The sequence below is a fragment of the Prunus mume genome, linkage group LG7 (genome assembly GCF_029339155.1).
Source record: "Prunus mume cultivar Tortuosa linkage group LG7, ASM2933915v1, whole genome shotgun sequence".
In the NCBI taxonomy this organism is placed as follows: domain Eukaryota; kingdom Viridiplantae; phylum Streptophyta; class Magnoliopsida; order Rosales; family Rosaceae; genus Prunus; species Prunus mume.
Window position 1 is genome coordinate 3,173,915 of NC_142704.1, and position 17,764 is coordinate 3,191,678.

General features: G+C 43.3%; 1 protein-coding gene across 1 annotated transcript; it reads right to left on the reverse strand.

Annotated features, from left to right (window-relative positions):
* Nucleotides 1-7,550: 7,550 nt before the first annotated feature.
* LOC103337658 (alpha/beta-Hydrolases superfamily protein) lies at nucleotides 7,551-9,720 on the reverse strand. The gene is made up of 6 exons (XM_008240826.2): nucleotides 9,435-9,720; nucleotides 9,292-9,353; nucleotides 9,041-9,176; nucleotides 8,614-8,686; nucleotides 8,231-8,296; nucleotides 7,551-7,926 (listed from the first exon to the last, which is right to left on the reverse strand). Exons 1-6 carry the CDS (start codon nucleotides 9,593-9,595, stop codon nucleotides 7,711-7,713), a joined length of 714 nt encoding a protein of 237 aa, XP_008239048.2. The 5' UTR covers nucleotides 9,596-9,720; the 3' UTR covers nucleotides 7,551-7,710.
* Between the last annotated feature and the right edge of the window lie 8,044 nt (nucleotides 9,721-17,764).

Below are 17,764 nucleotides of genomic sequence, written 5' to 3' on the forward strand. Positions count from 1 at the left end.
TGCGACCAAGCATTTCAAAACTTGAAGAACTACATGAGCCAAGCACCATTGTTATCAAAACCACCGCCGGCGAGGTACTCTCTGTACCTTTCGGTATCCAACACCGCCGTCACTCGGTGTTGATAAGGAAGCCGAGAAAGGCGGAGCTACCAATCTTTATATCGACAAGGCGCCCAGAGCGCAGAGCTTCGTATCCACCTTTGAACAATAGCGGCCGGTCGTCTCGGCGCGAAGCCGTCCCTACTTCCGGGCTCACGAAGTCACGGCTTCGACGAACCAGCCCTTGGCAGTGCCTCAAAGCGGAAACATCGGCGATTGGTCAAATGGGCAATCGAGTTGGGGAGTTTGACATACTGATTCAAACCAAGGCCGGCGAGAAAAGGCCGGCCGCTGTCGACTTCATCTCCGAGCTCACACCGCCGCTTTATCGGAACCATCGTCCGGCGTCGCCCCTACCGCACCGAGAGAAAATGAATACGAACGTTTGACACGTCCACTCCTCTGGATCCGCATGTGGACGGCTCGGCAAACCAGCAAGGCTGTGGTGCCGCTTAGTGTTAACCACCTCGGGCACGGTAGAAAAATCGAGTCGCCTCCGATTCAACTTCCGAACCTCCAATAACGAGGCGAATATGAGGCCCTCCCGCCGCCTTGGCTAGCTCCGAGCATGGCGCGAGGCGGATCGGCATTCACGGCGACTCCCGGCCATAGTAAACCGGATAACGGCGGACTTTGCAGCAAAGGATGCCTCCATATCCGCCTATCTATCGGCGCCCACCTACTACGAAATTTGAAGCCTATGAGATACGGCAGATCCCAGGTCGAAAATAGCCATGCCTTGATGCACTCTCGCGATTGGCTTCGGCAATAAATGGACAGGATCGGAAGGAAGGTACCGGTGGAGATATTATCCTAACCAAGTACAACCGCCCGAGGTATGTACCGTTCGATGCGAGGATACATGGATGTCCCCAATCTATGCCTATCGAAAGCCGGAAACCCTTCCTACCGACAAATCCCAAGCTCGGAAACTCCGCTACCGATCGGCAAGATACACAATCATCAGCGATGTTCTACAAACGAGGCTACACGACGCCGTACTTAAAATGCCGACCAAAGAGCAAGGGGACTACATCCTTCGGGAGGTCCACGGAGTCTGGGGACCATTCAGTTCCGATCGCTCGCACACAAGGTCTTCCGGCAGGTTATTTACGGCCGACTCTGCATCGGGATGCCAACACACTAGTCAAGAAGTGCGACAAATGCCAGCGGTTCGGTAGTGTCCCTCACATTCCCGCCGAGCCATCACCGATCGTGAGCCCATGGCCGTTCGCCCAATGGGGACTGGATCTAATCGGTCCGATGCCGGAGGGCAAGGGTCAGGTAAAATACGCTGTTGTTGCCGTAGACTACTTCACCAAATGGGTAGAAGCCAAAGAACTAGCAACGATAACGGCAGCCGAATCGAGGATTTCGTTTGGACAAACATTTGCTGCCGATTCGGCATCCCCTACGCGATCGTCACGGATAGCGGCGGGCAATTTGATTCGGAAGTTTTCCGACAATTCTGCAAAGCGACTCAAGATCAACCTATTCTTTGCTTCGCGGCACACCCCAATCGAACGGACAGGTCGAAGCCATGAACAAAATTGTCAAGAAGTCGCTGAAACGGCAGCTTGACAAAGCCAAAGGAGCATGGCGAAAAGCTTCCGAGGCGCTGGGCCATACTGGACATCTTACCGAACGGCAACGGGAAACACCATTCTCCATGGCTTTGGTTGAGGCGGTGGTCCCAGAGATCGGAGAGCCCTCCACCGAACGGAAACCTTCGCACAAAGGCAAATGAGGAAGCGCTAGCTCTAAGCCTCGACTTACTCGAAGAACGCCGAGCACAAGCCAACCTTCGAACGGCCTACAAACAACGCGTCTCTCGGTACTATGACTCCCGTCAAGTCCCGCTCTTTCCGAGTCGGAGATTGGGTCATGCGGAAAGTCTCGTTGGCAACCAAGAATCCCACGGAAAGAACCCTGACCTTCCTGGGAGGGACCCTACGAGATCATCGGTATCCAATGATCGGGGACTTACCGACTCAGAGACTCCAATGGAAAGACCCTCGGTCACCCTTGGAACGTAGAGCATTTGAAGTACTACTTCAAATGAAGTCACCTGCCTACGGCAGGGTCATGGAAGAGTCGCAAAGCCTTCGGCATCTCTACAAGCACAGCTACAGGCATCATAGCGTTACCAAGCCAACGGCGGGTTCTATGTTGTAAAACGCGCGCATAATTGTAATCTCGCCTTCGGCAGCTTATCAATAAAAAGGGCCTTCGGCTCACATATTCGGCACCTTTGTTATATTTTTCAAATCTATCCATTTTTTGTTCAAAAAAAAAGGTACGGTAGGGACCATCGGTCGCAGCTAACTACGCATTTTGGCGTCGCCATTATCCTACCGATTAAAAGACAACTTTGTAAACTTTATTGGGCAAGCACGCGCATTGGTGGTAAATTCCATAACACTTGGAACTCCCTGCGTAAAAGGAAAGCGTCATCGCCAACGGCCAATGACCTTTGTTTAAAAGCCTTCGGCATTCAACAGAACGATTTCCTAAAAACGCTACCGATTTAAAAGTAAGTCGCGAATAACTTCAAATAAAAACATAATTAATTATCTAAAACGCCAACGGCATTAAAGTTATGACAGAATTACAGAGACGCCAACGGCATCAAATTTAAAATAAAAACACATAAAGGCAATGTGTACGGACCCTCCATCAGCGGCCTCGTCGGCATCGGGCGGCACCATCGGCCGGCGATTATCGCCGGGTTCGTTCACCGACCTCCTCTGTCACATCCTCCCCTCGTACTCTCGATCATCTCTTGGTTATGCCCTCGGGAAGGGGTGGGTCAGCAATGAAGTTGAGGTTGAGCTTTTTCCGGGTTGTACCGCTTGAAAGCGGTAGAGCAGTCTTCCATTTCGATCCTACCTCCTTGTCCGGAAGGTAGAGAACTCGGTAGACCGACGGTAGCCCCTGGATCGCCTTACAACGGCCTCGATCTCGGAAGCCACGCCCGCTCGGACTCCTCGAAAGCCACGGATCGCCTCCTTCGACTCAGAGCCTCTTTTGCCGCCACCGGTGAGCCGCCTCAATGCCGCAGAGATCTCGCCAAGTTTGGCACGATAAACCTTCACTGCCGTTCGGCACTGCATGTCCTTGGCCAAGTTTGCACAGGCTTGGATGGCCTTGCCGGCCGGCAACCTTCGCCTACCGTCTTCAGTATAATTTCTTCGCCTTCTACGGCATTGATGGCTCGCTTAACGCAGAGCCACATGTCCATTGAAGCTGCACAACAAAGAGGATGTCGGATGAAAAGAGAACTGGATGACAAGGAAACCACGAAAACAAAAGGCTCTTACCGAGGCTTGAGACGGAAGGCGCGACCGGCCTCCTCCGGCAGCCTTCTTGGCGAGTCCTCGATCTCCGAGCTCCATCCGTGAACCAAGGATCATATGGTTCACAAACCGGACCGTCTTGAAGGCAGGCCGTGGTCACGGCTCGAAGGGCCTCGCTGCGTCCTCGGCGAGAAACGGCCCGTCACGAGCTCGCATTTGTCGCCCGCGTTTTGGAGCGGGTCGGCATCAACGCCCACTGATAACGGCCTCTTGCCGCTCGAGGAGGTGCCCTCGGAGGCGGAACTTCGGCCGGGGATGGGCCACCTCGGTAGCCGCACGCGCCGACTCACCGCATCCGCGGCGACGCTCGTTGAGTGTCGATCGTCGAGATCCACGCCTCCCGGCGCCGGTGCCGTTGAGGCTGCCGACTTTCTTTTTCCCTCGCATGCCGAGCATGAGGCGTCTCTTCGAGGACTCGTTCATCCTCTTCACCTCGGCGGCTTTCCTCTCTTGGTCATCGCAAGAAGGAATCGGTCGATTCATCGATACATGTTCTGAACTATCAAAATGGGGAAGTATACTTACTCTCGGCAGGGTTGACGAGCCGGGCCTTGATGAGATTGGGAGTGAAAAGAAACTTCGGGTAGACCCTCTCAACGGCAGGAACCTTCACCGACCCTTCGATCTGCGGACCTCCGCTTGTGTGGCGCTCGGCTGCTTCAATTTGCTGCACAAAACCAAACAGAATCGGCTTTAAAACGATAAAAGCAAAACCTACAAGCCCTACCGAACGGCAGGATAGCCTACCGGCGATTTGGAATGTGGTTGGGATATGGAAACGGACGGGGTGTCGAGGGCGACTCGATCACCGGACAAAAGCACCCGCCGTTTCCTCCGTGTCTTACGGGAGGTCGGAACGGCATTAACGGCAAGTGACCACGCTCGGCGACCTTGGCACAATTGGCACTGGACCTAGCCTCCGTGATCGGCACACTTTGATTTCGTGACTGTAAAGGTGGGAGAACTGCTCGTCGAAGGTTCTCCCTCCCACCCATGCCGAAGGTCGTGACTACCCCATCGCCACCCGAAGTTGGGGTTTGAATCGCCGGGCGTAGCCGATTTGCGCCGGATTCTCGAACGGCAGCCGCAGAGAAGCCTCACCTGCGAAGCACGTCCGTGAAAAGACGACTTCGCCGCCTTTCGGATCGCTTAGGGATTCGTAGGAAGTGGGATCCTCATACCTACCGAATCGGAATGAAGTACTCCGCCGGAACCGCAATCTCCTTTCGGTGATTATGTTGGGCTCCGGATAATCCACCCCAAGACGAGCTCCTTCGGAACCCCCATCGGCACCCTAGGATTGCCGGTAGACTCTGATACCCTCGGCGGATGGAAGGTTCGTAGCCGCCTCACCACGGCCGGAGTAGAAGCCTCGGTGGTGGCTACCGCTTGCCTCCTCTGGAGCGCCAAGCCCCACGTGGCGACCGTCGCTATACACTATAGACAACGAGCGGCGGTCATAAGCCCTTCCCGATGCCGTGTGTGGGAAGGCTAGGCCTTCGCCGAGTATCTCGACGTCGGTATCGCTCCTCCTCGGCATCAGGCCCTACCGCTTCAACATCGGAGTCAAAGAGACCGTCCGATGACTCCTCGTCGAACGCGTTGGGCTCGCGCTCGGAGAATGACTCGCTATCAGACATCTACAAAAACAGGGAAAAATGGGAAACTAAGGCTCATGCCGGATGCTATCCTACCGATCCCTACATCACCACCTATGGCGACTAGACTACCGAATGGAACCCTATGGCCAGTCTAGTTCAAACCAAGGAAGGACGTAAACTCTTAAGGTACGTAAAAGAGAGAAAAGGTAGGACTACCGAACGGTACCTTTGTTTGGTTTGGAAGTGAACGCAGACTGCTTGGATCGTCAGGACGCAAATCGCCTCTCCTACCGGTAGCACTCACCGGAAATCGCTCGTTACCGTTAGCTCTCGTCGGAAATCGCTTTTCCTACCGTTGGTACTCGTCGAAATCGCCTCGGACAGAGCTCTCACTTCTCACAAGATGCAAAGTGAATTCGCCACCGGGTCATCCCTATTTATAGTGGGGAGTTCGACAACGGTATCCTCGAAACCAAACGGCGCATTAATGCGCGCGCGCCATCATTACTTTCGCCACGTGTCGCTCACCCAATGGAGAATCGACGGCACGCGAGGCGCGAAGTCGAAGCACTCGGGCGTCTCTTCACCCGTCGATCGACGCGACCTCACGACCGCCAACATCGGCCTCAGGAATCGGTCGTGCGGAAGGAACAAGGTTTCGCCCTTCCCGGTGGGCTACCGAAGCAGTAAGGCCGTGTTTCCTCCCGAGGACGATTCAAATCCCTTCCGAAGACTCTCGCAAGGGGACTTGGGGACTCTGTTTATACCAAAATGAACACCCAATGAACATCAACCACGTGGACTATTCCAGGGCTACGTGTGCCTTCGGCACTCACCTTCGGTACTAGACCTACCGATCACAACATTAGGGCAACCTTGCCCACCCTGGCACGTGGCAGCTCCACGATTGACGCCCAGAGTCCCACATCGAAACTCTAGACAAATTGCACACCTCCCAAGGCCTATAAAAGAGGACACCTATCCCAGCCTGAAGGTAAGGAATCAGAACTTACGGCATACTGCTGTTGATCTGCAGATTAAAACTTACTAAATCCGTACTTACTTAAGCATCGGAGAGCCTTCGGCCGGTACCACACCGGTGCCCTAGGATTTATCGTGTGTTTGCTATCTTACAGATCGCACACCCAACCGAGGACATCAGATACCGAAGAGACTTAATCACTAAGTTGCGCGGGAAAGTGCAGAACCATTTTTCTGCGCCAACAATTATAGATTAAATAACGATAATGTATCAAGTACTGTAACGTACATGAGTAGTCATGTTGTTTTATAAGAGCTAAAAAACTATCTGACAAAACATTCCACTCCAGCTCACTGCTTTTGAGCACCAAGCAACCACAATAAAGCCTAAGAAAACCTAGATGCAAGTAATTAGTAACAGCAAAATAATTTCCTTAGTTGCCTTGCCAAGGCCTGAGTCCGATGCTGCAAGCCCTTCAATGCAACCAGCCAGAAAAAAATTATGCCAGACATGTAGTTTAATTGGGCCTCAACTATTGAGAAAGTAATTGTTGGGTTAAACTCCAATGGCAGAAACTTTTCATGCTAGTACTTTTCGTAACGCATAGGTTAAAATTCAACAGCAGATACAAAATAAGCTAAATAAATCAGATGATGAAAGTATATATGAGAAAGAGAAGAGGATGAAGAGAGAATTCAATATTTTTTGAAAAGGAAATATGAGATGGCATCATAAAATAATAATTCTTGATGTATAAATCACGTTGTGATAACTTATATGTTCTAATTGGAGCTTGTAGCTCAAGTAGTTGATAATGTCTATTTCAAAACAAGGTCAGAGTTCGAATCACACATCATTTATCCTCCTTGTAATTTTTTTTTATTTTATAAATACAAGTGATAATCTAAACTATAAGAGGGATGGGAGTTTCTTACACACACTACTAAGGTATCACAGGAGTTCAAACTTGAGATCAAGGAACTACAGCTCAATGCCCTCTTTTACTGAACTAGACCATGTTGGCATCCTCGTAATTTTTTTTATAAAAAAGAAAAGAAAAACTGAGATGCCCTAGTTATGAAAAATGACAAAAAAAGAAGTTAATAGTTAGATAAAAGGATCTCCATGGTGGAAAAAGGAAAACAAGAAGAAAAAATTGGAGACAAGTAAAGCCGAATCTAATTTATCTTGTCCCTTCTATTGATGTATCATCGGACTACACATCCGGGAATTTCAAAAGAGAGTATGGGACCATCGGTAACGTGTTGCATTTTCACTCTGATCAAATTCCAATCTCCACTTATTCCTTTTCCTTTTGTTTTTGCGGAGTCCATTTTCTTCAATATCCCAAGCGCAAAACTATTGGAAATAAAATATAAGCGTTTTCTACAGATCCATTTGTCACACAAATATCATTATTTTTTGTTAAAACTATGCTACCGCCAATTGCGCATAGAAAGATGGTGCAGAAGCAAAGCTAATTCTTCAGCAAATCATAGACAGACAAACCGATAGCATAATAAAGTTGCAGACTGATGGTACAAAAACAGCATGAGCAGTTTACATCACAAAACAAAGCAAGCAGTTGATAATACAAAAACAGCATGAGAACAGAATCTATAGAGATACAACCCTTGATTTACATGGAAACTTTTCTTTGCAATATAAAGTGTCACCTTTCTCCAAGAGACCCTGCCAAAAAGGATGCAATGGCCTGAAGAGCGAGATCTTCAGCTTCGTCTTGCGTTAACCCAGTGGTTTGCAGATGCTTCTTTCCAATCTTGAAGGAGTGGTCACCACCATCAATCACATGCAAACCACTAGGGCATTTCATCTTCTTGCGTGTAACTTCTAGCTTTTCCAATGGACAGAGCGCATCTTTACTACCCTTCATGAAACATAATTGTAGCATACAACAAGACACTTGTTAGAGATAGAAAACTTAAGAAAGGCATTGTTATCTAACTGTAAAAGGAACTTTCATTCAGCAAGGATAATATATAGAAAGAAAATGAAAATCTCAGTTTGGTCATTCTATAAGAATTGGTACGAGAGAGCTGAAGAATTATACATCCAAAACATTAAACCAAATATTTTATATTGAATCCATACAGTGCAGTAGTTTGCAATTGCCGACCAGGAGGCACTACGAAAAATAAAAAGAAAACTTGATTCTAGAGAAAAAGAAATACCTGTACTAGCATTATGGGAACAGAAAGTTGCAAAAGTGTTTCATCTCGCACTGCTCCATTAATTCCCTGAAATTTAAGATACCCAGATCAGACACAATCGGTGGCATATTTACATAGTTCGGAGAAGTGCAAAGGGGAAGGGGAACACTCGTAGGTCACAACATCAATTGCTAAGGTTCCAATGAATGCAGAATTTCTTCTTCAAAGAATACAGATAATTTTGTCTCAACTATTTTCACCTTCTAGTTTGTGTCACTGAAGATTTACTGCACGATGATTTCATGCCAATAACCCAAAAGAAAGAAGGAAAAAACAAAATCAACAACAAAATAAAGTACATAATGTGCACAAATGAGATGTGGGGATAACAGCAGAACTCAGACCTTTAGCGGGTATCCTAAGCAAACTATTGCTGAAGCACGAATGCCTTCCTTGCAAGCTACCATACAGCTGACCCTAAAGACAATGAAATCCAAAAATCATAAAAAGAAAGCACAAATGATAAGTAGCAAAGAAATTCATTTATCATTAACATGTTAGAGTACTAAAATGAAATTCAAATTTAAACATATACAAGGGAAACACAGCAGAGCTTCATGAATTGTCCATATTTCTAGAGTTGAGCACTGCAGCCAATATAAGATGCATACACTACACAACTGTTCACCCAAAATAAAGCTCTGCAGAGATCAATATACATCTTTCAAAAGGGTATCTCCAGCATTACTTGATTGCATAGATACTACCATCTACGAACAGAATTTTAGGCTACAGCAAGTAATCTTCAGTAGAAAGTAGAAGGATTATAACCTTGAACCCATAGATTTCCCGGCCAAAATCAACGGATGACCCGGGTACTTAGCAACAGCCTTTTCGACAACATCGGCGTGAAAGTCGACCAACTTTTCAGCCTTCGGAGGGGCCCTCCTTTTCCCTCCCGAAATGTCTGCCAAGCATCAAACTTTAAGATTATACAAAAGAGATAACAAACTCCATGTATAACCCAAAGCACCATATGCACCCAGTAAACCGAGATTTTAGCAAAATACAAATGAACTTACATGGGTAATCAAAGGTAACAACTTCAACAGCATGTAGTGCTTTTCCCAACATATCCTTCCACCTAAATAAAACTCGCAAAGCTTTAAACTTTTTACTTCAACATTTCTTTTCCCCTATTTCAAAAAAGAAAGAGAAGAGAGACCTGATCATCCAGTCAGAAGAAGAGGGAGCACCAGCACCATGAGCAAAGACCACCACAGGGGATAATTTCTCCAGTGTGGATGAAGATGTTGCTGACACGTCGTTTGCATCATCTTTGCTCTGGTCCTTACGCCTGCGTTTTGAAGGGGGTGATGAAGCCATTCCCAGTCAAAGAACCCTTTGAAATGATTCCCAATTTTCAACCTGATCGAAACCCTAGATATCAGCCCTGTCCTGATTTTCGCGCCAAATGTTAGGAAAGACGAAGACCCAACTAAAAGAATGTGCCGCGCGCCACTTGGCATCTCCTTATAGCAACTTCACCTATTTGCCCTTAGAGCACCCCTGCCGCAAGCAGAACCAGGCAAAAGGCCCCAGATGTCCCAAAACAGCTCCAGCGCCACTTCCAGCCCGGGCAAGCCCAAGGGCAGGTTTCCACTGGCTTCAGCCGAGTTCGATGACGTCAGTGTGACATCATCGCGCGGTAATGTGCTATGTGTCGCAACCTTAACTCTCCGATCCTTTTTTCCAAAGCAATTCGACGGTCCATTGCAAAAAAAATCGAAAAAATTCTGAATTTTTTTTTTAATACCAAAAAATTCTGTATTTTTTTCCTATAAATACATAACCATTTTATTTTTCCCTATATTTTTCCACTACTTTCCATTTGTATTAAAAAAAAAAAAAACAAATGGCATAAAAAATTGCAAAACAAAACCAAAAAATTCTGAATTTTTTCCCTATAAATACCTAACAATTTTATTCACTTTCCACACCAAATCTTCATACAAACTCATCTCCTTCCAATATTTTTCACTTTCCACACCAAATTTTCTATTACAAAATTTTATTTGTGCAAAAATACAAATGTCATCTTCCATCGAAGCCGGAGGGTCGTGGACAAATGTTCGAAGAGGTCAAAATTTTATAATAAATATGGACATGTGGCAACCGAAAATTTTATTTGAAAATCTTATCCGAAAAATGTTATCTTAAATTTTAAGTGAAAATTTTATAATAAATAGTGACACGTGACAACCGAAAATATAATCTAAAAAACTTATCAAAATTAATGGTTTAAAGTATAAAAAAATAGGAAATAAAGTACAATGAATAGTAATTGCCTTAGACTTGCCCTAGACTTTGCCCTCATGGGTGGAACCACAAATGCAAAGGCTGACACTATTCACATAAATAGTGGCAGCCCTTGCTTGCCTTTGCCTTAGACTTTGCCATTGTGGTTGGAAGTGCTCTTAGCCATGACAAAGGAGGGCAAGGACAGCCACTATTCACGTAAATAGTGGTTGCCCTTGCAAATAGTATTTTGTGTTTCCACCCATTGTCATAGCTAAGAGCAATTACTATTCATTTTTTTGTTTATTTCACACATTTTTTTACCTTAATAATTAATTTGGATAATATTTTCGGATAAGATTTCCAGGTTCCTACATGTCAAGACTATTCATAATCGGATAAAATTTCCGGATAAGATTCTTGGGTTCAAATTTCTGATGAATTTCAAAATTCAAATTTTAGATAAATTTTTGGGTTCATATTTCGGATGAATTTCAAAATTCAAAATTCAGATAAATTTGGGTCAAATTTCTGATGAATTTCAAATTTCAGATAAGATTTTCATCCAATCAAATCAAGGCACATGACATGTCTATCTTGCCAAAATTTTCTATAAAACAAGAGGCTCGGCTCATACCTCTCACACCACATCTTTATATATTTTCATTTCTCAGAGTGTAGAATTCATACTTCATTCATCTCAATAGAAGATTTTAGGAGATGTTTGGAGAGGCAAGAGCGAGAAACAAATGAGAGAAACCGTAGAGCAGATGAAATTAATGAGTTGCAGAGACAAGTTGATGAACAAGTTGTCATAGCAGTGGCTTTGCAAGATGAAGAGAATCAATATCGCCGCGTGGTTCACAAGTCGGCCGCCGCGGAATGTGGACAGACATAGGCATTCTCGGGGTAAGAATCTTTTGGAAGATTATTTTATCCCAACTTCTTTGTACTCTGATGTTGATTTTCGAAGGCGATTTAGAATGCAACCTCATTTGTTCAATAAAGTCATGCATGATATTTGCAATTATGATGCATACTTTGTTCAAAAGTGTGATGTTGCTGGGGGCTTCTTCTAGAGCAAAAGCTTACAGCTGTTATACAAATGTTGGCGTATGGAGCATCTACTGATCAGGTGGATGAGATTGCCCGGATGGGGAAGTCCACTACGTTGGAGGCTTTGGTAAGATTTTGTGATGCAATTGAAACTCTGTACACTAGGGACTATATGCGTAGACCTACTCCCAGGGACCTCCAACAGCTTCTACAAAAAGCCGAAGCTCGAGGATTTCCAAGAATGATTGGTAGCATCGACTGCATGCACTGTCAATGGAAGAATTGCCCAACAGCCTTGCAAGGTGATTACGGAAATAGAAAAGACCAAAAAAGTATCATCCTGAAAGTCGTTGCTGGCTTCGACACATGAGTTTGACATGCCTTCTTTGGAGTTGCCAGATCCCAAAATGACCTCAACGTGCTTGGTCAATCCACAGTCTTCAACGATGTATTGAGAGGCCAAGGCCCCAATATCACCTATCAAGTCAACAATACAGTCTACCAAACGGGGTATTATCTAGCTGACGGCATCTATCCGAGGTGGACCACTTTTGTCAAATCCATTCCGAATCCCCGATCCCAGAAGTAAAAATTATTTGCTACATATCAAGAATGATACAGGAAAGATGTCGAAAGGTGTTTTGGCATCCTTCAAGCTCGGTGATTATTCGAGGTGTGGCTTGTATGTTTGATGAGGAGATCCTCAGAAGTATTATGATGACTTGCATCATCCTCCATAATATGATTGTGGAGGATGAGTACGATTATGATGTTTTAGAGGTCTACGACTCGGATCCAATGAACACGGCCTTGACACGGATTTATGAAAGGCCCATGGGGCTAAGTGGAGAACCGTTTGAGCCGGATCTGTTGATGAGGGATGGTCGTTTCATGACCCGGATGATAGATCGATATACAGAGATGCAATCTTCGTATATTCATGACAGGCGTCAAGTTTACTTGATGGAGCATCTATAGGCGGTGAAATGCAATGAAGATGAATGATAGAGCATAGATGCTTTGGTTATGTTTTATTTAGTTTATGGTTTGGTTGTGTTGTTTTTTACTTATTATGGTTTGGTTGTGGTTTGTTATTATTATTGTGCCTTGTTTGTAGTTTTTATTTTATTTTAATTATGTTTTGTTTTATGTATGGAATATGTTGAATAAAAAGGTATTTTATTGAATGCTTTGTTTATTAAATAAAGAAATCCAATACAAGTCATTAAGAATTATAACAACTTCAATAAAAAAAACATGAAAAATACAAATACATAAAAGGTATGCCAACTAATTTAATGGTTTTCATCATTTAACCAATCCGTGTTGCTAGGCCCATCATCCTGGAAAAGTCTTCTTTTCTTAACATCCCTTTGTTCTAGCTTCCAAAATTGTTTTGTTTCAGGAGACATATGGCTTATATCCATCGCCATGGTTTCCTGATCCGTCTTGTCCATATCTTTTTTGCGCAAATACTCCCTTTCTCGTGCATACTCGGCTTGAATTGTCATCTCGTTCTCTTGGTGTTTCTGCTCCATTTTAATTCTTACGGCGTTCTACCTTGCAATTTCCTCCAAAAATTTTGAATTATTATTGCTCGAATTACCCGCTTTTTTTGCCTTCGCAGCCTTTCGGCCAATGGGCCTCGGCTCCTTTTCGATTGGTGAGTTTTGACTCATAAGAGAATCGATAGGTGAATCCGATGGTATTGAATCACAGAATGGCGTCTCGTTTAACATAACATCAGGATTCGTGGGAATAATTATGAAGCGTTTGCAATATTTCACCACCTCCCAACATTCATAATGGGTGAAACTTTTTTTGCCACCCCCGGTTGCACCGAACCACATCTGTGCTTGAATAATCTATTTAACAAAAAAATGGAAATGCAAGAAATATTTAAAATATATTGGATATGCAAGTAACAAAAAAATTAATGGAAATGCAATTAACCTTACAAATAAATTGGAAGTGCAAGAAATATTAAGAAACAATTGGAAATGCAAGAAATATTAACAAAATATTGAAAATGCAAGAAATATTAACAAAATATTGAAAATGCAAGAAATATTAACAAAATATTTAAAATGCAAGAAACATTAACAAAATGTTGAAAATGCAATAAACATTAACAAAAATATATATATATTAGGAGATTAAACTTAATAAAACGAAAATTACAAAATATTTACCTCGTTAGTACGATTTTCCCCGCTTTTATAGTTGTGCATCACTTTTGACAAGACATCTCTCCATTTTTCCAACTCTTTATTGAGAATTTTCCACCTACTAGACAATGTCATTTCCGTACGAGTCGACCTCGGAATGTTTTCACAAAATTCAACATGAATTTTTTTTCCACATATGAAAAAATTTCATCTCATTGCCTGACACGGGACAATGACAAATTTAGAGCCAAGCCTCACACAAGGAAACATCTTTCATGATACTCCACGCCCCTCTGGTATCGATTGAAGAAGCCATAAAAATAAGAAATAAAAATACAAGGTGAAAGAGAGGAAAATGTAGGGCAAAAAGAGTGAATAATAGTAGAAGTATAATAAAATGTATAAGGATTGGTGTTGAAAGTGAAGGATATTGATAGGTATTTATAGAAGAAAAAAAAAATAGTATTTTTTTTATATAAAAAAATTGATTTTTTTTCATAATTTTATTGCCAAAAAATGTCATTGTTGGATTGGATTGAAAAGCGGATCGGAGCTGGGGAGTGACACATGGCTTCGTCCGTTGCACGCGCCAACGGTAAAAAAAAATTAAACCGCGCGATGGCGCCGCACATGGACGTCACCCAAACGCGAGCTTGACCTCGGAATCGCCGGGCCAGCCCAACTCGTGGGATCCACTCCCCCGGGCTTGGGCTATCCACCGAACGTCATTTTTTCTCCCCCACCTTGGGCTCACCCTCGCTGCTCTTACATACGGGTTGGGTTTTTCAATCAATACATTTGATTGGGTTTAGGCTGAGCAAGGCCCAATTTGGTTAAATCCTGAAATTATCTATTTTTAAAATGCAATATTTTAATTCTTTGATTTATGGGAAGGGGATTCAAACCCCATGCAAGGGTTACATTACCTTGACTAATTGAGCTAACTCACATCTACATAACCTGAAATATCAAGACTATTCTTTACGGGGTGGTCTTTTTATATTCTTTTTAATTCCTCGATCAATATATACGAGGAGCAAATTTCAAAATCTTTTTCAATTATTATATATATTGATTTAAATCATTTGCATATTTAGAAGCCCCACAAACACAAGCAATGGTACTCTGTTTGGTGTGAGGTGATAATAAGGACTTATAATGAGGAGTCCTTAATAGCCATTTGATTAATGAAAATGTTACTATTAAACACTAAATTGCATCATTCAACACAACCCCTCAACATAGGCCCTCGTTATAGAAGCTCCCGTGAGTTTTGATAATCTCAAAAATTGTCTCAAAAGTTGCCATAAAACCCAATTTACAAAATTGAGAAGTTCTATGAAGAATCAACTTTGCAGCGTAGCTCAAGTTCGCATGCCTCATTATGGCCCAATATCCTTGAAAAAGAGGCAAGGAGCCCAATTTTTGGTGAAACAGGGGGGTATAAAACCCTAGAAAAAGACAAAAACAACTAAACAGTATCCCAAGTTGGATTTTCCTCAAGAAACCAGCAACCCAGGTCACTACCGTGGCTCCAACCAACCAATCTATCAGCCACCGCGTTCTTCTCTCTGTAAATGTGTTGAAGTTTACTTCTTGGGATCTGGCTCAAAAGTCTCTTGCAGCTGCTAACTAATCCAGTCGTAGGATGACAGTTGTTCAACTCATTACTCAGGATAAGATTCACGGCCGTGACAGAATCCATTTCAACAACAATATCCATTATGCTTCTTTTAATAGCTAATTTTAGATCAAAAAATAATCCCCACTGCTCAGCTTCAAGGATTTTCCCTTTCCCAGGTTGACAGCTAATCCACCAATTTAGTTACCCAAGTGGTCTCTAATAACTCATCCAGCTCCAATGGAACCCGTACTTCTCTGGAGAGATCCGTCAACGTTTAGCTTTAACACACTATTTGGGGGTGTTCCAGGCTAAACTAACCTGGATTTTACCACCTCCCAACTGATTATTTACAGAGGCCCTGATCCACTCCTTAGTAGCATACAATATCGGCTTGTTTGGGCCTAAATTCTGCGCACCAACCCATCTGGGTACTTGCCATATCGACAACAGGGATTTGGGCCTTGTTTTACCAAAATTGAAAATCAGCCCAGGATGTTTTAGAAGCCCAGACCATTTCAAACCAATGGCAGAATAAATCTTCACATATTAAAGGTTAATTACCATTAATGGTGATTTAATCTGAAAAAAGCTAGATTTAATTGGTTTAATTAAATACCCAGCTTCTAGATTTTTTCCAAGGGCTCAAGGTTTGATCATCACCGTTGATTACTAAATTCAAAGATCAGATCCGCATATAGGGGGAGGATTTTTCTTTCCACAATTCCCACATGATCCCAATGACAATACGTCAACAGTCTAAGAGCAGAGGACGTGCTGGGGAGTTGGTAGAAAGGTGAAATCGAAAAACCACTCCCCATAACCATTAAATGCCAGAAAAGAGGGCCAAGTTTCCTCCCCTTACTCGTGAAGGCCTCGTCAGTACAGACTTGGTTTACAAGAGACAAACAAAGAAATAAGAGAGTTGGTTGTTAGAAAGTCAAAACTGATCATCATGAAAACTGACTCTTGATGGGGGGTTTTCTTGTCAGATTAACTACTACTCTTTTTTGCGCTGGAACAAAGAATCCTCTCAACAATGTGTCCTCCAAATATTAGGGAATAATCACTCATGCAGATTTCCTATAAATATAGGAGGATGTGAACAGGATAGAGACAACAAAAAATCCAATCAAAACAAAATCTCTCAGTCATACTGAAAAAATCAAGCAAGATCACATGCTCACACACAAAAGAAAGTTTACTTGTTAACCACCAATGGTTTGCAAGTGAATGAGGAACTTTACCCTACCACCACAAAAACTACATCAAAATGGGTAAACAAAGCTCTCTAGGATTTAAAGGCAAACCATCCTTATTTTTTAACATAAAAACCATTTCTCCATTTCCAGAGGTGCCAGCAGATGACACCATACAGAATTTTCCAAAGGATCTGCAGGAACTTATTCTTAGAGTGAAAGTTGCTGAGCAGCCAGGGAAACAAATGTGATAGGTCATTGTCCACTATGACATCTGATGGAAACAATGTTCTCTGCCTTTAGTTTCTTGTCACAGTACATTGCAGTCCATGGTATCTATCTATCATCACTAGCTATAGCACAAAAAGCATTTTGCCACATGCAAACTATGGCTGATCATCCAAGCAACTCATCATCCAATTGAGATATGCCATTGGCTATGAAGATAGAAAGCAAAAGCTAAGATTATACTACAAGCTGGGATGGGAGGAATGTCAAACAGGAATTGAATTTATATCCGCATTGACCTCAATTATGAATAAGATCAAAGATAACCTTGAGAGATGCCTATGAGAACCTAAGCTACTTTAATTTTTATTCTTTTGCTCAAAGATAAGCCTAATTGCCTTGCCAAGGTTCTTAAGAGCCAACGCCCTTTTGCTTACGACCACAAAAAGCTTCAAGTTGTACAAATTTGATTGGTCAGAAAAATTTGGGAAATCCACCTTGGATTGGTGCATTTGCTGATCACTGCTTTTATTTAATTAAATTATTAAAATGGGATTATTGATATGTAGACCCCACCAATATTGACTAACAGCAATGTTTAATTATCCCCACATAACCTAGTGCTTCGTTTTTGTCTTTTTGTGGCCTTAAGAGCTCTATAAAAGGGCTTCTAAGCCAATGCTTTCTTCAACAAATACGAGCAAAGCCAATGAGCAAGGAGTTGAATTGAATCTTTTAGTAAGGCATTGATTGCTCACTCTCCCTCAAGGGCTTCGCAGCTTAAGGCAATGATATTATACCAAGGTCCTTAGTTTTAAGGGACACTTTGGTATGCTTTAGGCTATGAAGCTCGTTGAGGGGGAGTGATTAAGTTTTGCCTTAACTTGTAGCAGGGAGTGCAAGGCATTTTCTACGGATCGAAACCCAAGGCATTTTCGTTGCTCACTCTCCCTCAAGGGCTTCTAGCAATGTCAGAAATGACAAG